Source organism: Panthera tigris, chromosome D1, assembly GCF_018350195.1.
Source record: "Panthera tigris isolate Pti1 chromosome D1, P.tigris_Pti1_mat1.1, whole genome shotgun sequence".
Lineage (NCBI taxonomy): Eukaryota > Metazoa > Chordata > Mammalia > Carnivora > Felidae > Panthera > Panthera tigris.
The window spans coordinates 64726440-64752853 of NC_056669.1; the positions used below are offsets into that span (position 1 = coordinate 64726440).

The 26414-nt window shown below is 43.1% G+C and overlaps 1 protein-coding gene across 8 annotated transcripts in view; it reads right to left on the reverse strand.

Annotated features, from left to right (window-relative positions):
* Positions 1–305: 305 nt before the first annotated feature.
* The window catches only part of STK33 (serine/threonine kinase 33), a 172840-nt gene continuing 146731 nt past the window's right edge, over positions 306–26414 (reverse strand). For 5 of the 8 annotated variants that reach the window (XM_042958653.1, XM_007083189.3, XM_042958651.1 and 2 more), the window contains one exon: positions 10819–11655. In XM_042958653.1, coding sequence (XP_042814587.1) covers positions 11443–11655 — 213 coding nt within the window. In that variant the 3' untranslated portion in view covers positions 10819–11442. Of the gene's footprint in view, positions 1002–4609; positions 5529–10818; positions 11656–26414 lie in introns of those variants that run through there. The other 3 variants (XR_006208407.1, XM_042958654.1, XM_042958655.1) reach the window with 3 other exon arrangements.

Below are 26414 nucleotides of genomic sequence, written 5' to 3' on the forward strand. Positions count from 1 at the left end.
CAGAGAGAGAGAATCTCAAGCAGGCTTGATGCCCAGTGTGGAACCCGATGTAGGGCTTCATCTCACAACCATGAGATCATGACCTGAGCTGAAATCAAGAGTGGGACGCTTAACCGACTGAGCCACCCAGGCGCTACCACCCCCAGGAGCAATTTTAAACCATAACATTTTCCCACCATGCAGTATAAACTTAGTTTCTCAGCGTGCTTTCAGAGACTATGGAGGATTCTGGTGCTGAGCCCTGGTGAGAAGTCTGGCCAGCATTTAGGCAGCAGAGCTCCTACATGAACGCACACTCGCAGGGCTTGAAGCACACTAGCCGAAGCGGCTGTAGTTTTAATTAGTTGTTAGTCTTGCCTTTTAACTACAGACTTCTGTCAGTTCGGCTTCATCGATGTCGGTTAACCCTACAAAGTGTTGTAACGCATATTTGCTGCACAAAGGGGTTTCCAACAGAGAACTTCCCACCACCAGGCCAGTGAAGGTAGGCGTTCGTGTTGGTTTAAATGAGAAATGTTTCTGTCCATGGTCACTTTGGAGGTATACTCACCACTCCTTCTTCCCCACATTGCTGTTCACAGAGAGGAACTCACTACTGGTGATAAAATCCTAGAATTTGTGTGACTTGAACAGGATGATAGAATCACTGAAGGATTTTCAAGTACACACAGCTCTGGCTTGTAATGTGTTTAAGCTTACATTTGTCAATAGTAAACACACAGTGCATGTATGGTGCCATCAGTGAGTTGTGGAAGCGGATCGGTGAGCCTTGGAGGGAAACTGAGCCTACAGAACACAGTCCACTCTCTGGGCACTCAGGCCACTGAGATTTCCAGATGCCCAACAGAACAGCGCAATCCCTTGCTTGCTTTCTGCACTCTTTCCTTCTCAAGTCAGCCACCCATGGACTGTTCCAGAGAGGCCGCACGGGGATGAGCGAAGTTGGAGCTGTGGTTCTTGAGTGATACCCGGCAGAGGCAGGATTCTTGGGCACCTGGATCCTGGGCAGGAGGGGCAGAAAGTAACTGTGAGTTTGATGTGTCTAAACATGCCAGGCAGGCAAGCTCAAATCTGTCCCCTGCGGCAGCGAGGCTCGGAAGTTGCCCACGAGTGTGTCCACGTGTGTGTGTTGGGGGGAGGGGTGTTATTTAGAACCTTCAGTCCGACCCAAGAGATGGCACAATGCTGGAGGCAGAGTTGGGCTCTCAGAACTCCCCTTCCTCCTGTCTGTCCTGGGTGCTTTCTTCATCAGCTGGGATCTCTGGAAGTGCAGAAGCACATCTGAAATAACGCCTTGTCCCAGCACGCTTTCATTTTGCATTTCTTTTAAATAAGTGAGATCACATCTTCCAGCTGCCACACTTGGCTCCTGCCATCCCTGAAGTTCCCAGCAAAGTGCCCTCCGTGGCAGAATCTGAAGCTGTTTCCAACAGCACCTGAGCTCTCCTTCTGGGTGTCCTATATCCTGCATACCTGACCATTCATCAAAACCAGTAACCTGACTGTGCCTCTGGATACCTTGTAAAATTCTCCATTTCCTTCAACTATGTCACAGCCAAAGCAAAAACGAGGAGCTAGAGATCGTGCCCTTGTTAACCAAGAATGACCAATAAACAGGCCCACGGTCTTGGGTTGACACGGTTCTTCCCATTGCCTATGTGGGAGCCCTGCAGACTCCTCAATCTTCACCTTGGCCCTAAACAAATCCCCGAAAATACCGTCCAATTAAAATACATCTCAGTGTCTCTTATCCCCAAGAGGCAGGGATGGGGACCCCCACATGATGGATGAAGGGTATTCTGAGACATCCAGGCAACTGAGGATCTCCTGCCTGACCTTTGCCCTCACCCTGGCTTATAGTTAGGTGCTTGCTGCGACCCCAGAGAGAAGGGCAGTGGGAGCTGCCTGGGTGGGGGGACTGCTGGAGCCATGGGTGACTAGGTCACGGAGCGGTGCTTGCCTGGCCCCCACGTGGGATCCAGAAGGTTCACCCCACAGTGGACAACCTGGGCGCAGGATCCCAAGAGACCACTCAGCATCCACCTCCTGGCTTCTGGTCCCGAGGGCACCGAGCAGGCCAGAAAAGTCCACTTGCCGAGACTTGCTGTGCAGTGAGGGGTTGGACTACATCCTACCCTTCGCACTCCTAAAGATGCCTTTTAAAATTTCTTCTACAGACTCTGTGTTTTGAAAGATTTTGTCAACCAAAAACTTTAGGTATGAGTGTGGCCAGAGCCATTCATCACAGGCTCATATGCTCTTTTCGTTGTGCTCCTTGACATTCGAAAATTGCCTGCAAATCCCATTACTTGCTTGGGGGCCCTGGGAGGAAGGAGACCTGTTGTGTGTCAGGATTACCTGGGGCAGCCCAAGACCTGGGGGTAGGGCCAGGAAAAGTTCGAGAGACCCACCCAGGGCCCTCCCACCTGAATCCCTCTGCATTTCCTGCAGTGCACAGGACACTCTTTCCCAGGAGCCCACCCACCCCCACCCGACATCCTACATCACATGTACCTTAGCATCCTCTCACCACCTACATCCACCCACAGCACAAAGCTGAGTCCACATTGGGGGCTGGGTAAGGGGCACCCTGCTGCAAGGGACATGCCAGCACCCAGGGCCTGGGCTGCTCTGCCATGTCAGGGTGGAACCTGGGATTTGGGCCCAGCCCTCATCGGTTTGGACACATGGCACCCCAGGAGCTGTGCAGAAGCTGGGGAAGCAGGAGATCTAGAGATAAAAGTGAGAGGCAAGGACATCAGAAGTGACACTTTGGTTTCAAGTGTCCTGAGCCTCTGCTGGCTGGCAAAGAGCAGCATGTAAACAAGGATACGTGTCACCACTCCTGGAAATTCTAGAGAGGTTTGGGGAGGGAATCCTCTGACAAAGACTCAGATTCCTGCTAGTAACGTCGAAGGAGGGCTCGGAGCCATTTAATATATGCAGAGATGTTAATGTGCCCCTGCGGCAGGGGAGGCTACGAGACACAGAGGGTACCTCATGCTCATCCTGTTTGGAGGGTCCAGGACAGGCCTGTGACTCAGTTTGTGCCTTCCCTCCTCTCTGTATCTCAGTGGTAGTTAGAGAGACAGACACCAAACGAAAATGAGTCTGTCTTCCTGGGTGATCTTAGGGCTCCGTGCCTCAGATCCAGCCCAGGCACGTTCTGCCACTCCCCCTGGCATCACACTGGGAAAGGGCTCTTTTGTGGTCACTGAGAGTCTGCCACAAGGACAGCGATAGGAAAATAAATGTGCTTCAGGGTCGCATCATCAGTAAAGGCTGTGCTAGTAAAGTCAAGCCAGACTGTCCACAAATTCTTGCTAACGGGAACACGATGGGCCCCAGTGATAGGGACCAGTGTCAAGAGGCCTAGGGGCGGCAGGCCACATGTTCATTTTGGAAAAAGGTTCATTTTGGGAAAAGACCCAGATGAACTAGAACAAAGGCCCAAGAAACATGCCACCTGAGCAGGAGTCTAAGAGAACACTAGAGAAGGTTCAGAGGGCTGTGGGCGTCACCTCCAACTCTCAAGGGGCCATTATGGGGCCCAAGGAGTAGACTTTAAATAGTTTCCAGAGGGGCCAGTGAGGAGCAGGTGTTAGTTAATACGAAGACTTTTCTAGCAGTCCCCCATCCCAGGGAGCATTTCATCAGAGGTTGGGAGTGGGGGGGTTCCTGCCCTGGGGGATTTGGGCAGTGCAGACAGTCCACGATTCTGCAAACTTGGGCTTCGGGAAAGTATCTGGTTGGCCATTTTCTGATTTATGCTGAAGGGAATCGATGGAATTCTGAGCCAGAGAGGACCTGGTACCTGTCACCACTCAGATTCAATGAATCGGCCATAAGGAGGTTTGGCCACATCTCCTAGGGACACTTCTCCAAATGGCACTTCATGTCATCATGCCATCCTCACACTTGTTCTTGCCCAACCAAGTACAGCCATGCCCAGTCCCTGGGTGGGAGTGTGCCCAAGATGGTGCCTTGATGCCTGGGTCCTCGAACCCTGCCTAGTGTCCAGAAGCCCTCATGAACAACTCCCTGTTAACTCTGGGTCTCTCTCCACATCCTTCCCCCTCCAGCCATGGTGACCCACTCCGGCCTTTAAGTCTCTCTCAAGCGGCCATCTCCACTTCAAGGTCTGATAGCGCTTCAACTTAGGATGACTTGGAGGAGCCCTTCATCTCACTGCCAACCCCCAACTCGGTGAGTGAAACCTCTATCAAGCCGCTTACTGTTGAAGCCAAAAGTCCCTCTTGGTCCCCCACCCACTCTTTTCTTCACTCTACACATCTAATCCCTCACGGGATCCTATCAATCTATCTCCAAACCATATTTCCTATCCACCCACTTCTCTCCATCTTCTCTGTTACCCTCTTGCCCAATGACCCCTGACCGATCTCCCTGCTTCTCTTTCTGCTCCACCTGCATTTGTTCAATAGAAGACAGAGTGAACCTTTAATCAGAGGTCATTCCCCAGCTGGAAACCTGTTAGTGGTTCCCTGTTGTGTTTAGAATAAATGGATTCCTTCTCGTGGCCCCCAAGGCCTGCAGGGCCTGGCCCCAGCCCCTCCGCACTGCCCCCCCCACCCCCCACCACCATCCTGGCTTTTGGTCGAGGTCCTGGAGTCCACCCAGCTCTGTCCCAGGCCCCTCTGCCTAGAGCATTCCTCCCTTTAGCCTTCAAGCTTCTTTAGAAAGGCTCCTATCCTGTCGTTCTCTATTATGGCACTCTTTACTTCCTACCTTGTGCTCATCACAGTACACAGGTATTTTACATATTTGTAGAGATCTCCAACATCTGCCCCGCACCAAGACTGCAACCTCCTCAAGGGCAATGACCTTGACTCTCTCTTACCTCATCTTATGCCCATTGCCTATCACTGTGCCCGGCAATAGCAGATGGTCAGTAAATATTTTTTGAATGAACAACTGAGTCTCTCAATCTGATTCTACTTAGGGGACATTCTTTGTGCAGCTCCCAGTCCTCGTGGTAGAGTGTGGTGCTGGTCACCTGGAGGCAAAAGGAGACGTCAGCATGGCCGGACTGTTGTTGCCCTCCAGGCAAGAAAAATGCACCGGAGGCAAGACGTCCTGCCAAGATTCCACTTCAGGGGATGGGGCCAGGACGACGCCCCAGTGGCTGAGGCTCCAAGGTCCCGTGACTAAGTTCACACTGACTGGGGGAAAGGGGTCAGGCCACAACCAGGGAACTCATCTGGAGGGAAGACACTCTTGTGAAAAATCACCCACGTCTGTGGGCTTTGGGGGCTTTCCCACTAGTAGCCTTTCTTCCAAAGCTCCAGAGCAGCACCCAGGATAAGAACCGCTTCTCTCCTGGGCCCGAGCGGCAGGCAGCAGACTGAGAGATGGCAGCCGGGTCAGGAAGCGCCATCCTTGGCTGCTGGGCTTCTTTCCAGAGCAGGGGTCTCCCTCGTCCTGCACTGGACAGGGGCTTCGAGCCTCTGGAGACAGTCTGTGCTCCTTGATCCGGGTGCTGTCAGTCGGTGTGACGAGGAAAACAGAAGCTGAAAGCAGTAAGGAAAAGTATTCGAGCTAAAAGCTGACCTGGGCCCGTGTTTGCAGTCACACAGCCGCGCCCGCCACCTGATAGAGCCGTGCGGGGAACGGAACCGTGACGGGGACTCCTCGCCCCACGCGTGTACAACGCCGTGGGAGTCACAGCTCTCGGCCCCGGCCAGCATGTCTGTCGTGTCCGCACACAGGGCTGTCCAGGGGAATACCTGCGGCAGCCACAGGGCCTCTTTCCTCTCTTCGCTCAAAAACACATTCAAAGGTTTCCAAAGATTGCTCCTGACAATGACCAAAGCACTTAGACCTTTAGAATTCATTTTCGTCACGTGGAGTCCTTCAGAATGCAGCTTACCCTGCTATGGTGTGGTTGCACCTCACTCAAACTCGTCAACATGCAAAATAACCCTCCTCCACTCTGAGACCCAAAGTTGCCAGAATGACTGCGCCAGGCTGTTGCTGGGAGCTGGCGGTGTTCATGAGCCGCTGACCTTTCCAAACTATGAGCTCAAACCTTACAGCAGCCACGGCCTAAACTATAAATACCTCGAGAGGCAAGTAGTGCAACAGTGACATACTTAACCCCGCTGGCTGGGTTCAAATATCTGTTCTGCTACTCCTTGGCTGTGTGACCTTGGACAAGTTTCTTAACCTTTCTGTGCCTTAATTTACTCCTCTGTAGAGATAACAGTACCAGCGTCCAAGGTTGCTGTAAGAATGAAAAGAACGTGTGCTTAGCAGAGTGTTGGGCACGTGATCAGTGCTCTGTGAATGTTGCTGTTATTTTTACATCATTACCCTGAACATGGGCTTTTGTCAAAAGACAAGATCCCTTCCACTAATATGGCTCAAAGTCCACCTTACAAGAGGACTTTGATTTCTAGTAAACTGCATGTAAACCAATGCCTGCACCAGGAAATACTGGTTGCCACCTCCATGCGAGGGCTTCTTCCTCAGGGTCCAGGGAAGGTGCCCGTTGGCCGTCTTCCACCTGCCCTGCCCTTGGGTCGCACTGGAAATGCTGACTCTGGGACCTTGCAACCGCCCGGGGATGGAGATCACTTCCTGTGCTGATGAGGAAAACCTCTTCGAAACGACAGCTTGGTGTCAGGATCTTGTCCGCAGAGGCTGTCCCGGGTGAGAGAGTCAAAGACTTGTGTCCCAGTCCCCCAAGGGTGGCGAACTGTGTGTAATCTCTGTCTCAGCGCTGAAGATAGGAATGATCTGAAGGTGCTCCAGAATCCCTCAGGAGAGGGGGGCGGGGCTGCCCTGCGTGGTGGCCCTGTCCTCTGGGCCAGGCCAGGAACAGTTGCACGTTTCGGGGATGAAGCCCTCTGGGGTCTTCACCCTGGGTTCATCGGGTCCACCTAAGACATCTGGGATGGCACCAGGCAACAGACAGGGCTGTCCCTGAGCTAGCCGGTGGTGACACCGCAATGTCTTCCTCTTGTCCCACCGTCATGAGTGCCCTGCTGCTTGAAGTGAGGCCACTGGGCCGGTAGTAGCAGTCCCTACCGCTCTGCTGAGGGCTGCTCCGGATAACTTAGGGAAACTGAAGACCTGCCACACAGGGAACCGAGTGGAGCTGATTATACCAGCAACTGAGGAAGGAAGCCACAAAAATGTCAGACAGACACTGAACGTGGCCTTCCTTTGAAGAACAAAAGCAAAGAAGATTGGCTCACCAATGGGAATTAAGTGATAACAATGCAGTGCACAGAAATCAAAACCAATTCTAAGCTAGCTCCCTCAGAAAAATACAGGGTCCTGAAGAGTAAAGCTGAACTATGTGAGGTCTTTGAAGAGGGAAAATGTTACTTGAAAATGCTTTGTAAAGCGATGTTAGCACTTGCAGAGATGAAACACACGGCCCGGGGAGAAGGCTTGTCTGCAGGCTGCCTGTGCTTCCTGGCCACCATAGGCTACCCAGCGGAAGCCTCTGCCAGGCCCTCCAGTCCAGCCGGGAGACAGTGTCCCAGGCTAGGGGAACTCTTGGCTGTTACAAGTGTTGATTGCTTGCTTGCTTGCTTTTCAAAGAATGTTTTTCTTTTTCTTTTTTTTTTTTATTTTGAAAGAATGAGAGAACATGAGTTGGGGAGGGGCAGAAAGAGAGAGAGGGAGAGAGAGAATCCCAAGCAGGCTCCATGTGCCAGCACAGAGCCGAAGGCAGGGCTCGAACTCGCAAACAGTGAGATCATGGCCTGAGCCAAAACCAAGAGTCGGACGCTTAACCGACTGAGCCACCCAGGCATCCCACAGGTTCTTTAGGCTCCAAAAGCCGCGACTGGAATGTAAGACCTAAATGTGAACCTTCAGGGTCCAGACAATTTCAGATCCAGTTGGGTAATGCTCGATGTATTTTGCTCTGGCTAGGTCCAACTCTGGGAAATTTCCTCTGCCATTGCCTCCCTCAACCCTAGCTAGTGACCACCCAGGTGCACCAGTTTGCTTCAGGAAGAACTCATTTAGACTTTTTGCTCTTCACTTTACTGCTATTCAGTAGGAGGTCAGCAACCACAGACAAAACTGCCCCAGGTCAAAGAACAATGCAGAACTGACAAGAAAGGGTCCGGATCACTCTGGGTCCCAGGAAGAGACAGATGGTGCACTCAAATGGGGTAGGTGTGAGTTCAACAAAGAGACTATTTATAAAGGTACTGAGAGAGTTAGGGAAACCCACAAAGGAAGACACAGTACCCAGGGCAATAGCCCCTGGTCTTGGCCTGGAGGGGCTGCCAGCAGGTGCTGAGGCCTGCAGAATGAGAATACGGTGACTTCCCAGCAGCCCAGTATGGAAGGCCGTGGGGGAATCGATGACTGGCCCTTGGCTTTCCTAGCCGATGTCCTATTGGTGACTCCCACTGACAGAAGCCCAACATATCCAGAGGCCCAGGGAGACTGTTCATGCAGTCCCTAAAGATCAGTCTCTCGGAGTGGAGAGGGCAGAGCAGGGCAGAGTGGCTCTGGAGGGGCACATGGAAAACAGCCAGCTCAGGGTCGTTTCCCAGAGGCCACAGCTTCTTGGTCTCCAGCCAAGTGCAACCATTATAGGACACAACCTCCGTGGCCAATTTCAAAGCTCTGCTTACTGCTGGGAATGCATGTTTGAACAAAGCCTTTATTCTCTCTATTCCAACAGCAGGGCTGGAATTTAAAAAGCTTCATTTTCAAGACTGGCTGCTTTTGATGTGTCTAACCTGGAACTTACATTTTGAGTCAAATAGAATTATTTAAACAAAGCATTTCAGTGATAAGCACAAAATGTTTTGGGGTTTTTTCTTCTTCTTCTTTCCCCTCCCAATACCACAGAACATTCCTACTCTCAGAGGGTAAGGGCTTTTCTGTGGCCTACATCGCATCCTCCCTCAGCCTCTGTTTCCCCGGTCTTCGATTCTGCAGCCTGAGTCTTCATCCAGGTGTGCCCGGGCACAGGCCAGGGAGGGCGAGGCTTACCTCAGACAGGCCTGGAGCCAGGACTCTGCAGCGCTTCCCTCCTCTGACTCCTGTTCCAAGTTTGGCAGAAACACGTGTTGTCATCCACTCTTCTTTAGTCATTATACTTTGTCTTCTTTCTGCTCCCTTCCCCCCAACCCATCTCTCTTTCTCCTCTGATTTAAGCCCTTTTCGATAGCATCTTCTGTTCTCCTCAGCTGAACCTCTCCTCAGCCCCAAGCCTGCATTTATCAATTTTATCTCCTGCCTCGACTTGTCTGTTATTCAAGTTGGAGCGTAATCAGCATGTGCATGCCTTGGCAATTACGCCTGCTCTGTACTGTCCCGGTGTCCCTCTGGGTCCTGCAAGCCCATCTCTCCATGCAGTGCATACGAGGTGTCAGAGTGATGGTTACCAGTGCCTTGGAGCTGGCCTCTCGGTCACCGAAAACCATTCTAAAACAGAAGAGCTACTTTTTTCCCACAGCCATGAAAGCAAATGAAGAGAGCAAGTCTCAGATAGTAAAGAGGTACAGTCGTTGGGGCAAAAAGCTCAGACCTGGCCTGGTCCAGGGGTTACACACAAATAAATAACAAATACAAATAATGTGAAAATTCCCCTTAGAAAGAGTGAGCTCGGCTTCTATCAAAATGATTCTACATAAATAAAACGAAGGCCTAGACAGATGAAAGCTGATAGAATGATTTTTACGGTGGGAAGGACAGTCAACCTGGCGTGGGGCTGGGGAGGGCAAAGGTGCAAACACAATAAAAGCTATTAAATGACTTCACCTTTCACTGAATGCTTAGTTCTGGACCTTTGGTCAAGCTTACTGAGTAGAATTACTAATTTAAGGCTGAAGAGCAATGTGGACAGAAATTTGGATAATATTAAATTTAACATCAGAATTCTCTAATATGTGATACAAAAGACTGTATCACTATGGAAGTAAGAGCATTTTAGATACAGGGAATATTCCATTTTCAGCCTTAGGGGATGGACAGAATCTAAGCCACCGTCTCAGCTGGCTTTTCTGCAAGGAGATCAGCAGGCTGCTATTACCCCTGCCTTTAAGAGCACCACCGAGGAAGGGAAATCTGAGGCCGGGCTTCTCAGCAGGCAAACAGGACATACTCCTCAAAGATTGGCTCACTACATCCTGAGAGGAGGCTTACAGCTCAGGAGATGGTTTCTGGACTCCTGATAGGACTGGAAGTAATAATCAGTAAGGGAGAAAGACCTTGAAGAAGCTATGCCAACTCCAGTTCTAAAATAAAGTCTAGACAATTTAAACCAGGTCCACTTTAGCTGGCAGATTCCCTCAGGGGAAGCACACTGTAGGTACTAAGAAGGTCCTGACAGAGCTAGCCAGGGACAACGCATGTTAGTGCTACCTTTGACCCACTCGGAAGTACAACAGTGTCTTCCAAATTAATCACAAGAAGTACTTCTATTACCATTAGCCACTGAGTGGATTTATATGCAACTAAGTACATGCTCAGCAGGCTCATTTTGGAGGTCTAAGACAATCCCATCGGGAGAGGTGGAGTGAAACTAGAGTATTACTTTATACAAGTAAAAGCAAACGCAGATTGTTTCCTTAGAATTTGTTTGGAAGGCAAGCAAAGCATCTACTCACCCAGTTTGACCTCGAAAGGCAAAACAATTTCCCTGGGGTGGAAAGGAGATACTTGTAACACCAAGAGTAATGATGTATTTTCCCCTGCATCCACTTCGTGACCTTCCCCAAAGATATGTGCCTACCTTTGCAGAAGCAGGCCAAACTCATAATTTGCATAAGGGCTTAGAGGACCTTTTATATCCACCTCTCGTTAACATAAAAATTAACGTGCATGGGTGACATCTGTCTTTTATTGATTCAATCAATATATTGGGAATTTAGCAGCAACTTAATGGCAAGCAGTTACAAAAATCTCCTATTCTTCTACATTTAAAATAAGTTGTCTTAAATAATCTACACCAACCTAAAATCACAAGAACACATGTGAATGGCTGAAGCACTTCTGCTGTTATGCCTATGGCAAGTTTATTAGTAATTTCCTAACAAAATCTCCTAGTGCAAAGTGCACATAATTATTTGGGACCTCCATCACCATATTTGGCTCTCATTTTCTCCTACAAATAATTGTGCCCAAATACAAGAATGTGAAGTAAAACTGAGCAAGTATGCCCACCACCTTGCTTTGAGGACGCGTGCTCCTCTAAACAACTCTCAAAAACCTCGAGTTAACTGCAGCCACAGCTCGCCATCAAGCCTGTTGGTGGCTGTTCTTAACACTAGGCTGCCTTGAAGATCCCCAGCTCCGAGGTTAAACTGGTGCAAACACATGGCAGGGCTCAGCGGGGCTAAAAGACTAAAAGCTCGACATAGTCCTGTCCTTTCTCCCTCCCGTCTCCTCACTTTAGCGCTAGAAAGAGCAGCTCTGTGTTTGTACTATTCACCTGTGAAGGGAACCTTAGAGTTTCCTTTTGGTTCTAGGCACGGCATTGGATTTAGCAATGTATTTGGTTGCCGGTCCTTGGCTTGACGTCATGGGGGATTTCTCTGGTTCTCCCTTGAGTCCGGCTGGGAAGTTTCTGCTACCTGCAGAACTTGCGTGCTTCGAGTCCGAGTTGTCCGCATTTTCCTTCTTACTGGCCACAGGAAATTTCTTTGCATAAGCAGTGGACTGGAAATAAAGGGAAAGGCCTGGATTACTTTTCAGACACGAGGCAGTATCTATCAATTCAAAGAAGCAAGGGACTACAAAGTTGCCCAGGATTTGCAAGGCGGAGCACTCTCCAGAGGGGAGATAGAAACTAATCCCATTGTAGGGCTGTTATTAAATGCCCAAGTAAGTTCCTTTAGCACTTTCAGGAAAACAGAACTGTTTAGGGTTTGGTGTAGTGCAAACTACAGGCACAATTTCAGATCCTCTGCTATGCAAAACAAAAGTAAACATCTGGCAACATTTGCATAGGGAAGCTGGCCAGGACATAACCACACTCATTTCATCTTTACAGAATTCCAGGCCGGCCCTGGCATGTGTACGGTTGACCTGACAGGCACAGCACAGCACAGCTACGCCTCCTGACCTGGGGACAGTTGCTGCATATGGCCCACTCCTCACGCTCTCGCCATTCTCTGTGCTCACTCCGGAGCCTGGCTTCAAATCCCGGTCACACCACGTGGGCAGGTCCACGGACCTCTTGGAGTCTCGATGCCTCACGGGTAAATGGGGAAAACGTATTTGCACGTTTACTACATGGGTTTATTATGAGAATGCACCGAGATAGAGGCCATGAAAGTACTTCTTCAAGGCACAAAACAAAAGGGGTTTTTTGTGTTTCCTCAGGTCAATAGGCAATTGTGTTTCCTCAGGTCACCTCACCCCACTGCCAAGGAAACAGTCTCTGATTCTGCTGTCATGAGGGAAGCAGAGTCCATTTTAACCTTAGAGCCATTTTATAAGTAATCACTTCTCTGGGCGCCATGGTGGCTCAGTCGGTTAAGCTTCTGACTTTGGCCCAGGTCATGATCTTAATGTTCTTGAGTTTGAACTCCATGTGGAGCCCCGCATCAGTCTCCGCCCGGACAGTGCACAGCCTGCTTGGGATTCTCACTCTCTTCCTCTCTGCCCCTCCCCCACTTGCATTCTCTAAATAAATAAATAAATAAATAAACTTAACAATGACAACAAAAAAGAAGTGAGCACTCCTCATGAAATGAAGCTGAGCACAGAGTTCTAAAAGAGCAGAGAACGTATTAGGAGAAGGGGACACAAGCAAGGTGGGGGATGAGACAGGGGAGAATAGATACAGCAGGCCTCACAGACACAAAATGGTCTGGAAAGGGCTTGTAAGTTTAACGCTCTGGCAAATGCAAAGTTACTCTACATCTGGATCAATAATCAGGTTAACAATTTTCAGAGAATCTGAAAAGACTACATGTAACACTGTACAAATAAACCTGGTGTTTCTTTGATCACTCAGGCCCTTGTGATACAAATGGCCATGTTTTATGCCCGGTAGTAGGCACTTAATATATATTTGTTCAATGAATAAGTGACCTCCCAGGGCAGCAGCAGAACTTCGGGTCATTTATGATTTTTGGTACCTGTATTTAAAGAAAGAGAACATTTACCTGACATTTGCTTATTGCAGACAGGCCTTAAATATGTGTCTCTTCAGAACATCACTCATGTAGGACTTCCTAACCATGTCTGCTAATTCTTGAGCTGGTAATTTTGTACATTGAAAAAAATTAATTTGTATAAATTTAGAAATGTAAAAAAGTCCTTTTCTCTATAGATTTGTTTCACCCACGAAAATGTCTACGTTGCTTCTCTGTGTATTCTTTCACAAAATAGAAAATACTGAAAATGCATCAGCATTCCGTAACATAGATTGTACCCTCTCACTGAAAATTCCCATGTTCAGCAATACGGTGAGGGTGAACTCCCCTAATGCTCCAGTAACCGGCCGGAGAGAAGCTGCGTTGTTTAGAATAGCACTGATCCCAAAGACAGGAAACCTATCTTGGAAATTTCAATTCATGAAAGTTTAATCCTATTAAAAGGTGAATCTAAGTGTAACCTTCACTCTTTTGATTTTCCACCTTTTGAGTGATCATCCAAGTAGTTGAGGAAATGTCTTTGAACACATCCACCACAACTACTGTTCTACAGAATAGGAACACGGATTCAGCCATTTTCTTTTTAATGTATTTATATTCATTTGCAGCTCAACACTTCCATTCTTCTTCATGGTTCCATTTGTTAATGGACTTGAGTCATTAAAGTAGACTCAGAAGTTGCAGTCACCAGAAAGAAATACTCAGAGACAGTCTCTGTGGGCAGGTTTAGTGATGTAGATGATTTTTTCTTTTTCCCAAACGCATTAGAGGCTCTGGTGTTTTCTTCTTGGATAAGGTAACTTAAGATTATCCTCAGAATTTTCTGGCAAAGGGGAAAGAAAGAGAAAACTAAACCAGAATGTTTGCTTGCTTTAGTGCAGAAATATGGTGTTTCTGTTTCATTCTAGAGCAAGATGAGAAAATATTCCTCAGCAACATTTCATTATTTTATTTATTTCATTTCTTTCATTATTTTATTTATTTATATCTAATTCATTATTTTATTTATTTATATCTAATTTTAGTGATGTATTTTTAAAATAGGTGGTACAACCCCATGATTTAATAGTCACAGTGTTAAAAATCTTCTCCCTGCCCCCTAGTTGACTCTGCTCTGCCCCACATCAGGGACACCAATATTATCAATTTACAGTGTATGCTTCCAGAGAGTTCATGCATCTCTTCAAGCAAATATTACGTGGAACCAGATTGAATTGGTAGTCATTTCTGCAGGCCAAAACAGCCTAATAATGGCAATTTCATATGGTTCCATCTAATCCATATATTGACATGCTTTCTTCTCCCTGTTTTTACCCAAATGGTAGCCCACTGTAAGTGTTCTTTCACACCTTGATTTTTTTTCAACTAATGATTATTTTGAGGATCCTTCCACGTCCATATGTAAAGAGTTCTCATTCTTCTTTTTGGCTCTGCAGTATTCTCTTGTTTGAATATTTATTTAGCCAGCCCCTTCACAATGGACATTCAGATCGTTTCCAAACTTTTCCTAGTACAAATAATGCTTCTGTGAATAATATTGCACTTGTGCCATTTTGTACATGTGTAAGTATATCTACAGGCTATACATTTTAGAAGCAGGACCCCTGAGTCAAAACATCTATGGATTTGTAATTTTGAAAGGTATCGCCATATTGCTTTCCAGTGCCTCTGTACCAACTTATATTCTTACCGGCAACATATAAGTGCCTGTTTTCTTATTTCCTTTTCAATTTGGTATTTAATACATGTTAAAACTAATATAGTCAACCATGTTTTCTTTAACTCCAAGTTGGCCCAAAACTGGCTGCACTGAAACAAATCTCAATACTTGTTCCTTTACTCCTTGGTAATATCAATGCAAATTTACTCACCTTTATACAGATGTTTATTGTAAATGCTTAGAAGCTTCTGTGTATATGTGTGCACCTTGTAAAACGGTGTGTGTGTGTGTGTGTGTGTGTGCGCGCGCATGTGCACACTTTACCATTTCCCTGCTAATTTGCAGTTGCATTAAGTTTAGAATGCCATTGTTTAGGAATCAGAATTGTAAGAGCTTTCCTGAAGCCTCTGAGTCTCCCCTCTTAAATATCACCTCCGATATTTGAAACTGTGCTCTGATGCTAACAAGACATGGATGCAGGCCGGCTCTCATGATGTCCTTTAGACTGAGCCGTAGCTTTCTTCACCAAGAGCCAAGCCACTCACTTCCTTGAACACAAATGGCCAAGGCAAATTCCAGCTTCCAGGCTTTTCTCTAGGAATATAAACAAATCTTAATGTTTCAGGGATTTCCTTTGTAGGTTATAGGTTATCTAAATTTTAGGTTTCTCTTTTTCTTCTCTCACAGTTGAGGGGATTCCTTAGGGATCTATGCTGTCGCTGATGCAATTTTACAGTTTTGTGAGTAACGTGACAGAAAAATGAAAAGTGAAATTACCAAAGCTATAGGAATTACTAAGATCTTCTAGGTCATAAAAGGCAAAAAGAAGGTGATGAGCTCCCATCCTGTTGTACAGAGGGGGAGAAAGATGAGAGAGGAATTCAATATTCAGTTCTAGGGGAAAAAGAGTTTAAATGATCATTATGAGATTGTTGGCCATCATTATCAGTCCAAAAAGGATCTACAAATCATTGTAGATTGTGCTCTGAAGATACTAGGGTAACATACAATTGCACAGTGATCAAGAAAACCTAGCTATCATCAGAAAGCATTTTAGAAATAAAGAAAAAAATCCTTTATCCTTACATAAAATCATGAAGAATTCATACCTGAAACACTGCAAATCAGCTTGAACAGAGATAAAGGAACCAGGAAAGGTTTACAGACAGGTCACTAATATGATTAATGGATGGAGGTTTCTTTACGAGAGAGAGCTCTTTAGTCTAAAAATATAAAGAATAGAGGACATATATAATCACAATCTGTAGAACACACAAGGGGGAAGATCTCAGCTCTGTGCTGTAGTCAAGATGGTTATACCAGGGGCGGCCCCAAGCAGCATTTCAATTGTTCCTCATCTTTGACAGGCTCTTTCCACCTGGGACAGTTGAAGAATAGTCAGTCCTACTGGAGGCGGAATGATGGAAAAGATGACCTTACAAGGTTCCCTCCGGTTTCATCTTTTAGTAATTCAGCACCCATGGCCTGATTTCTTCAGCTCATATTATTAATCTTGGAAAGGGGCTCCATGTGTGCAAGGGGAGATATGTAACAAGAAAATTGGGCTAAATATACATATTTCATTATTCACTGGCATAACTTTAACCTGATGAACTCATCTGGTGATAATGGATGCAAAACCTGTAAGCTCTAGGCATATCCCTGCAAGTTAATACCAGTACATGATTACTAGAAACTGTTACCATTTCTCTGAATTTTGAGTAAAATACATGCTATTTAAGTAAAGTGGTTTATCGCCATAGCAACCATTTCTAGAGTCACACATTCAAATTATAGGCCTGCACAAGGTCCAAGTGACAGAACATTCTGATACAAGTTTTCAGCTCCAGTTTGCTTGCAATGGTCACCCACTTTCTCTCACATTCCTGTGGTTTTCAGAAAGAAGAAGGAAGGGAAAGAAAAACCAAAGGGAAGAAGAGTAATTAACTTCCAAATATATAGATTTCTTCTATAAGGCTATCTACATAAATAGCTGGGCCTTGTATGGAGTTAATGAAAATAAAATCTAACTTGCAAATCAGGGAGATATAAATTTCTCTTTTCTTTTTTAGTTGAAGTATAATTTACATACAGTAGAATGTACAAATCTCAAGTGTACAGATTGATGACTTTTGACAATGCATAGACCTGTATAACCAACACTCAATCAAGAAATAGAACAATTCCCTACAAATTGCCCTGGGTCCACATCCCACTCAACTCCCTCCCATCCTGAGGCTACAGGTGTTCTGATATAGTTCAACATAATTACTTTTCTAAAACCTCATATAAATGAAACAACATACAGTATGTACTCTTTTGTGTCTGACTCCTTTTCCTTAACATGCTTTTTTAATTGAAATTTTTACTGAGATTTAAGAAAAACAAATTTTTATTGAGATAATTATAGATGCTCATGGTATTGCAACATATGTTTTCGAGATTCATCCATGTATTAGTGGTTCACTCCTTTGTATTACCAAGTAGTATTCCATATTTTATGGATATACCACAATTTGTTTATCCATTCTTCTATTACTGGATATTTGGACTGTTTCCAGTTTGAGGCTCTTTATACATAAAGCTGCTATAAATATATTCTACAAATCCTTTTCTGAACTTATACTTGGGATTTCTGGGTAAATGGTAAGTAAATGCTTAACTTTATAAGTAACTGCCCAACTGGTTTCCAAAGAAACTCCATCATTTTGCACTCCACAAAGCAATGTAGGAAAATTCCAACTGCTCCAATATTTGCTAAATGGACTGGATTTTTTAGATTTTGGCAATTCTAGAAAGGATATAGTGATATATGTTGTGGCTTTTCCTGTTATCATTTGCATTTTCCTGATAACTAGTGATGTTCCACATTTTTTTTCACATTCTTATTGACTATTAGTGTATTTTCCTATCTGAAATGTCTGTTCAAATCTTGTGCATATATTAAAAATTGAGTTGCCTTATTGAGTTGTAAGAACTATCTCAATATTTTGGATACAAGTCCTTTGTTAGATATATTTATTGCAAATATTTTCTCCCTGTCTGTGGCTTGCCTATTCTTTTTCTTAATATGCTTTAGATGAGCAAATGCACTTACTTTGAAGAAGTTCATTTGATCTGACTTTTAAAGATGCTTCCTGGTGTTCTACGAAATCTTTGACTACTCACAGGTTAGAAGATATTCTCCTATGTTTCTCTTAGGAGCTTTATAGTTTAGCTTTTAGATTTAGGTCTACTATCCATTTCAAACTAATTTTTGTGTATAGTGTGAGCTGGAGGTCAAAGTTCATTTTCCCTCATATAAGTATCATATTAGCTCAGTACTGTTTACTGAAAAAAAAAAAAATCTTTTCCCCTACTGAATGGCTTAGAAATCTGTCAAAAATCAATGGACTACCTAAGGGTGGGCCTATTTTTAGACTCTATTTTGTTTCCATGATGTATTTGTCTATTCTTACATCAATACCACATTGGACTGATTACTATAACTATATAGTAAGTGTTGAAATCAGATCACATAAGTTCTCCAACTTCATTTTTTTGTGTTATTTTGGCTATTCTAGGTCTTACGTATTTCCAAACAAATTTTAGAATCATCTTGTCAATTTCTAACAGAAAAGCAAAGTCTTAGATTTTAACTGGGATTGCTTTCAAGTCATAAATCACTTTGGGGAGAATTGACATCTTAACAGTATCAAACTTCCAATCCATAAACATAGTCTTTCTCTCCAAATATTTCCATTTTCGTCAATTTCAATGTGTTGTGGGATTTAGAATATTGTACACATATACTGTTAGAGTTAAGACTAAGTATTTTATGTTTTATGATATTTAAAATGGTATTTTAAGTTTTGTTTTCTAATTATTCATTGCTAGTATATAAAAAGACAATTTGTTTTTGTATATAGATTTTGCATCTTGAAAACTGTTTAACTCACTTTTTGTAGATCCCATGGGATTTTTTTTTCCACAGTCAAAATAAAGACAGTTTTATTCTTCTTTTCCAACCTATATAATTTTCTTTTATGTGCCTTGTTGCATTGGCTAAGATCTCTAGTACAATATTAAATAGAAGTAGAAAGGGTCATCTTTGCCTTTCTCCTACCTTCAGTTGGAAAGTGTTCGATATGTCACCATGAAGAATGATATTAGATACAGAGGGTTTTTTTTAATATAAAAATCCCTTAATATGTGAAAGAAATTCCCATCTGTTCCTAGTCTACTGAGGGTTTTTCTCATGTTTAAGTGTTGAATTTCATCAAATTATTTTTTTCAAAATGACTAAGATAATCATGTGGCTTTTCTCCTTTACCTATTTTTTTAATATAAATTATTGTCAAGTTAGCTAACACACAGTGTATACACAGCTAACATATAGTGGATACAGTGTGCTCTTGGCTTCAGGAGCAGATTCCCATAATTCATCGCTTACATACAACACCCAGTGCTCATCCCAACAAGTGCCCTCCTCAATGCCCATCACCCATTTTCCCCTCTCCCCTGCCCTTCCATCAACCCTCAGTTTGTTCTCTGTATTTAAGAGTCTCTTATGGTTTCCCTCCCCCTCTGTTTACACCTATTTTTTCCCCTTCCCTTCCTCCATGCTCTTCTGTCAAGTTTCTTAAATTCCACATATGATTGGAATTCTCTGACTGACTTATTTCACATAATACTCTCCAGTTCCATCTGCGTCGTTGCAAATGGCAAGATTTCATTCTTTTTCATTGCCAAGTAGTATTCCATTATATATATAAACCACATCTTCTTCATCCATTCATCAGTTGATGGACATTTGGGCTCTTTCCATAATTTGGCTATTGTTGATAGAGCTGCTATAAATATTGGGGTACATATGCCCCTATGAATCAGCACTCCTGAATCCTTTGGATAAATTTCCTAGTAGTGCTATTGCTGGGTCGTAGGGTAATTCTATTTTTAATTTTTTGAGGAACCTCCACACTATTTTCCAGAGTGGCTACACCAGTTTTCATTCCCACCAACAGTGTAAGAGGCTTCCCATTTCTCTACATCCTCGCCAACATCTGTCGTTTCCTGTTGGCTGTTAATTTTAGCCACCCTGACCAGTGTGAGCTGATATCTCAGTGTGGTTTTGATTTGTATTTCCCTGATGATGAGTGATGCTGAGCATCCTTTCATGTGTCTATTGGCCATCTGGATGTCTTCTTTGGAAAAGTGTCTATTCATGTCTTCTGCCCTTTTCTTCACTGGATTATTTGGTTTTCAGGTGTTTAGTAAATTACTTATATAATTTGGATACTAACCCTTTATCCAATATGTCATTTGCAAATATCTTCTCCCATTCTGCTGGTTGCCTTTTAGTTTTCTGGATTGTTTCCATTGCAGTGCAGAAGCTTTTTACCTTGATGAGGTCCCAATAGTTCATTTTACTTTTGTTTCCCTTGCCTTAGGAAACATGTCGAATAAGAAGTTGCTGTGGCCAAGGTCAAAGAGGTTTTTGCCTATTTTCTCCTCTAGGGTTTTGATGGTTTCCTGTCTCACTTTTAGGTCTTTTATCCATTTTGATATTATTTTTGTGTATGGTGTAAGAAAGTGGTCCAGTTTCATTCTTCTGCATGTTGCTGTCCAGTTCTCACAGCACCATTTGCTAAACAGACTTTTTTTCCACTGGATACTCTTCTTTCCTGCTTTGTCAGATTAGTTGGCCATATGGCGAATTATATTTGTTGATTTTGGATGTTAATCCAAAGGAATCCCAGGAATATACTGTATACTTGACCATGATGTGTCATCTTTTTAATATATTTCAGGATTGTTTGCTAATATTAGTTTGGGATTTTTATGTCTATATTTGTGAGAGATATTGGCTAACAATGATCTTTTCTTATAATATCCCTGTCATGTTTTGGTATTTAAGTTATACTTGCTTTATAAATGAGTTGGAAAATATTTTAAGAGTTTGTGTAACAAGCTTTCTCTTCTGTAAATATTCAGAAGAAATTAACCAGTGAAATCATTTGAGATTGGAATTTTCTTTACTGACAACTTCTTAATTATGGATTCAATTTTTAAAGTAAATATAGAACTATTCATATTTTCTGTTTTGTATATCTACTTTGATGTTTTTTAAATAAATCTGAACATTTCATATAAATTTTCCAATTCGTTGGCACTAAGTCATTCACAATATCCTCTTGTAGGGAGAGTGCTTAATTTGTTGTTCTTTTTCTAGCTTATTGAGATGAAAGTTTAGATTCATTATTATTGCTATTGTTTTAAACCATCAATATGATTTTATATTTACTCACATATTTACTCTTGCTGATGCCCTTCATACTTTTTTGCAATCAATATTTCTATCTGGGATTCTATTATCTTGAGAATTTTCTTTGAGCATTTCTTATGGTAAGATATGCTGGTAACAAATTCTTTCATCTTTTTCATACTTGAAAACATCTTTTATCTTTATTTTTTTTTAATATGAAATTTATTGTCAAAGTGGTTTCCATACAACATCCAGTGCTCATCCCAACAGGTGTCCTCCTCAATACCCATCACCCACCCTCTCCTCCCTCCCACCCCCCATCAACCCTCAGTTTGTTCTCAGTTTTTAAGAGTCTCTTATGTTTTGGCTCCCTCCCTCTCTAATCTCTTTTCTTTTTCTTTTCCTTCCCCTCCCCCATATTTTTGAAGAAAATTATCACTATAGAATTCCAAATTGGCAGTTTTTTAAGGTTTATTTCTGTTTCCACTTAACACTTTAATGACATCACTCCATTGTCTTCTGGCTTCCATTATTTCTGTTGATGCATCAGATGCTGTTCCTTTGATGCCAACATGTTCCCCAGCCCCACCCTCCTAACCCTGGATGCTTTTACAATCTTCTCTCCCTAGTCTAAAGAATTAGAGGGCAGAATTCAAAGCAACCACAGACATAAGAAAGTAATGAGGGAATCCCTGAAAGGAGAGAGCCAGAGAAGGGGCATCTTAAATTCTTCCCAGCTAAAGAGAAATGAACTGACCTAAGGTTTGAACTGCTGGCTAAGAGAAAATTTGCAATTTGTACCCAACCAACTAATTGCCTGCTAAAACAGAAACATCAACACTTTTTGGAGGAACGCAGTTGAATCCAGAGTCAGCACAACATAACACTTCTAATCTCTAGGATACAGTCCAGAACTACTCAAGAGAAATAATAATCAATAGAGACAAACCCTGAGGTGACCCAGATGTTGATATTAGCAAACGAGGATTTTAAAGCAATTATTACAACAATTACCAATGATGTAAAGGAAAATATTCTTTGAGGAAAAAAGAAGGTCTCTGAAGAAAAACAGAAATAACAAAAAAGAATCAAATGGAAATTTTAGAATTTAACATCTAAAATTAAATATTCACCAGGTAGGTTTAACAGAGAAATAGAGACTGAATCAAGCTGCAGGGAAACGATACCAGATGGAAAACTGGATTTTCAGAAATGAAAGAATAACAGAAATGGTAAAATACCTGGGTACATATAAAAGACAAAATTTCCTGGAAATATTTATGACTATTTAAAGCAAAATTAAAACATTGTTTTGTGGGGTTTATAATTATGTACCTATAATACATGTGACAATATTAGCCTAAAGGCAGGATAAGAGATGAATGGACCCAAATTAATATATTTTGAATTAAAAAAATTTTAAAGCCCAGCGATTAATCTTATGACCACTATTATAAATTCTTGATCAGATATATTGTTTATATCTGTTTTGATCAATTATTTAGCTGTCATTTTTTCCAGGAATTTCTTTTGAGGAGAATTCTTCCGTTCTGTCATTTTGGCCAGTCTTCTGTCCCTCACATGTTTTAAAAGCTTGTTATGTGTCCTGAACCTGTGAGCACTACTATATTAAAGAGGGGTCATACACTGTCTAGGGCCTGGACCTTCAAGAGGTGTTTTGGTTTTTTTTTTTGGAGTGTGTTACTTGCTCTCTGCTGTTGTGACCCTGGTTGCTTTATGTCCCTACTTGTAGTGATGTTTTGGACCCTCTACCAGGTGTGCTTTGATTTGTTCATTGAAGTAGCCCTGTGGACTGCCAGGTTGCCCTTGTGGGCCCCAGGAGCCGTCTCTGTCACTCTGTAGCCCAGACTCTTGGAATTCAAAGTACTCCGGCATCTAGACTGCTGTGTTTGAGGGACAAGGGAACTTCAGGTCCTCTATTTTTCTGACATGTCGGATCTCCTCTCAGCCAATTTTTTTTTAATTTAAAAAAAATGTTTATTTATTTTTGAGACAGAGAGAGACATACCACGAGCAGGGGAGGGATAGAGAGAGAGGGAGACACAGAATCCGGAGTAGGCTCCAGGCTCTGAGCTGTCAGCACAGAGCCCGACGTGGGGCTCAAACTCACGAACCACGAGATCATGACCTGAGCTGAAGTCGGATGCTTAACCAACTGAGCCACCCAGGCATCCCTACAATATATTTTGAATTAGAGCAATATTTGTTAAAATCCAACCCAGTGGGTATCCTAACAGCTACAGTCCCTAAGGGGAGCTGAGCAAAAGCCAGGCTTGGGACAGGATAGAAATGATTTGAAAGGATTCAATAATACATTCCTTCAGCTGTGGAAATCTGGCTAAGCTTGCGGTGAAACCTAATCGGAGTAGCAGAGACAAAAGCCTTATTGTTTATGGAAGCCTATGAATCCAAATTGGCAATTGGCATTGTAAACAGCTTTGGATCAAAGAACAACATGTCAAGATTCATGTTAGCACAGTTATTTGCACCTGTATTAATCAACTATTGCTGCAGTTATGCTACTGTCTTTGGGAGGACAGTAGCATTTGGGAGGTCCCCTAAATCACCTCTAGTTTCCATGATTCACTAGGAGGACTCACAGGACTCAGAATATAGGTGTACTCATGCTACAATTTATTACAAAGCACAATTAGCAAAGGTAAAAGGTACTTGAGGTGAAGTTCAGTAGAAACCAGGCTCAAGCTTCTAAAAGCCCTCACTCAGGAGTTACACAGAATGCACGTAATTACTCCAGCAATGAGCTGTGACAACACATATCAAATGTTGCCAACCAGGAAAGGTCTTAAAAATGGCACCCTCGCTTTTTATTGGGAAGTGGTCATGAAGGCAGTCTCTGCCTAGCACCTACCAAAATGCCAGACTCCCAGGAGGAAAGCAGGTTCCAGCATAAACCATATCATTTGTACAAAGAGTTTAAATAGAATAAATCATTTTTTAAATATTTATTTATTATTTATTTTTGACAGAGGGAGAGAAAGAGTGTGAGTGGGGGAGGGGCAGAGAGACAGTGAGACAGAGAATCCAAAGCAGGCTCCTCACCAGATGTGGGGCTCGAACCCACAAACCATGAGATCATGACCTGAGCTGAAGTTAGATGCTTAACTGACTGAGCCACCCAGGTGTCCCAGAATGAATCATTCTTATCAGTTAATGGTAGCAACCAAATCCAAGTTCCCAGAAGCCAGCCAAGGGCCAATCTTGCAAGCAATCCTTTTCAAGGATAGCATTTTAAGTCTGCTATGTTAACTGTTTTCGGTACAATTACATAACTAATGACTATAAAAGTCTCAGTATCTTATAACAACTAACATTGCTTTCTCTCAGTTAGCTGTAGGGGGTAGCCATGGTAGACTCAACTAGACTTCAGGCTTTGTATTAGGTTCAGATCTGCTTCACAAATCATAGTTCCAGGAATGGTGGCTCCCTGCAGGCATGTTCTTCTCATGTCAGGTAGCAGAAATACAAGAGAGCAAGCTAAATCAGGCAAACACTTTTAAGGTCTCTACTTACAGCATACCTCTTAACATTCCATCAGCCAAAGTAAGTCATACAGTTAAAACCAACATTAGAGGGATGAGAAAATATCCTTCATCTACCCTAGTGGGGAGAACTGAAATGTCACATGGCAAAAGATGTGAATGTACAAATCCCTTACAGAGAGGGATTAAATAATTGGGAAAAATAATCTAAGCTACCACAGTAGGGATCTAGGGACCTCACAAAACTCAGAGGGCAAATGAGATTGGAAGCATCACCTTATCATTTTTGAAAATGATATTTCTTGGTTTGTTCATTAGTTTATTGAAATACCTATACCCAAAAGAGACTTGAAGCTGACAAGAAAAAATGTGCAGTTTTAGTAATATTCTACGCAAGTTCTTTAGCGATATAATAATCAAATAATAAAAGCTAACATTAATGAGTGCTTACTATGTCAAGAGTGTTACATGCATTATTCCATTTAATCCTTGGTTGATACCACCATTATTTCCATTTTATAGATGAGGAAACAGAGGCCTAGAGATTTTCCCAAGGTCGTAAAGCTTGTAAGTGGTGAAGCCAGATTTGAATGCATGCAGCCTACATCCAGAGATTGTGTTTTTATCCATTGTATTTTAAGTGTGTGCCAGACTGTGATGTTTCAATATTGGACTACAAAAGTGTGCCAAAGTTGTGGAAGCACCACCAAATCTGCACATGAGCCACATGGGTTCATAGAGCTAAGGTTTAATTTGTCAAGAAAAGAAAATCTTTATCCTCCTCAACTAAAATACCAAGAAAACCTGACTCTTTCCCGTAGAAATATATCAACATACCATAGTTCAACTGTTTCATTTCCATGTTATTTAAATTCAAACATTTCTTGTCTTTGAAGAACTGCTACATGAATACATTTCATTGATCAAAATAACTGCAAAGTTTCTAAGCAACCTTGAATTTCTACTTTCTAGACTAAAGTATCTGCTACACGTACCATCTCCTGTGACACTGTAAAGGCCATGTTTTCAGTCAACAAAACTAATCACAAGAGAAAACAATTAGAAAAATCTTCCATTTTCATTAAACAAGTACATTCAAGACTGTTCAATGAGTAATTGAACAACTAAGAAGTTTCTCTTTTATGAAGCAAGAATTCTGTAATGCAGATATACTTGTATCACATCCAGAATTTTTGGTCTTTCCCTCCATAGTTAGAGGGAAGTGCATTTTAATTACAGATATTCATTTCCCACTTGTTTTCTGAGATTAATAAATAATGAAAGTATGGTAGTACACACCTGAAATCACTAAGGACATAATGTTAAAAGGCATACTCCTGCAATAAGCAATGGTCTGCCAACCATCTCATTTGAAGATGAGTAAATGTTATTGTAGGAACTAAAGTCTTGGGTATCTCTGATAAAATAGATTTAAGCACCCACTGTAGGGGCACCTGGGTACAGTCGGTTAAGCGTTGGACTCTTGATTCAGCTCAGGTCATGATCTTGTGGTTCGTGAGTTTGAGCCCAGTGGCGGGTTCTGGGCTGACAGCGTGGAGCCTGCTTGGAATTCTCTCTCTCTCTCTCTCTCTCTCTCTCTCTGCCCCTCTCTGCTCATGCTCTTGTGTTCTCTCTCTCAAAATAAATAAATAAACATTAAAAAAAAAGAGAACCCACTGTAGGGAACTTATTTATTTTTTAAAATTCTTCAGTGGATCTTTTTTTTAAAGTTTATTTATTTATTTTGAGAAAGAGAGAGAGAGAGACAGAACATGAGGGAGGGGCAGAGAGAGAGGTAGAGACAGGGGGAATTCCAAGCAGGCTCCTCACTGCCAGCACAGAGCCCGACATGGGGCTCAAACTCATGAACCACAAGACCATGACCTGAG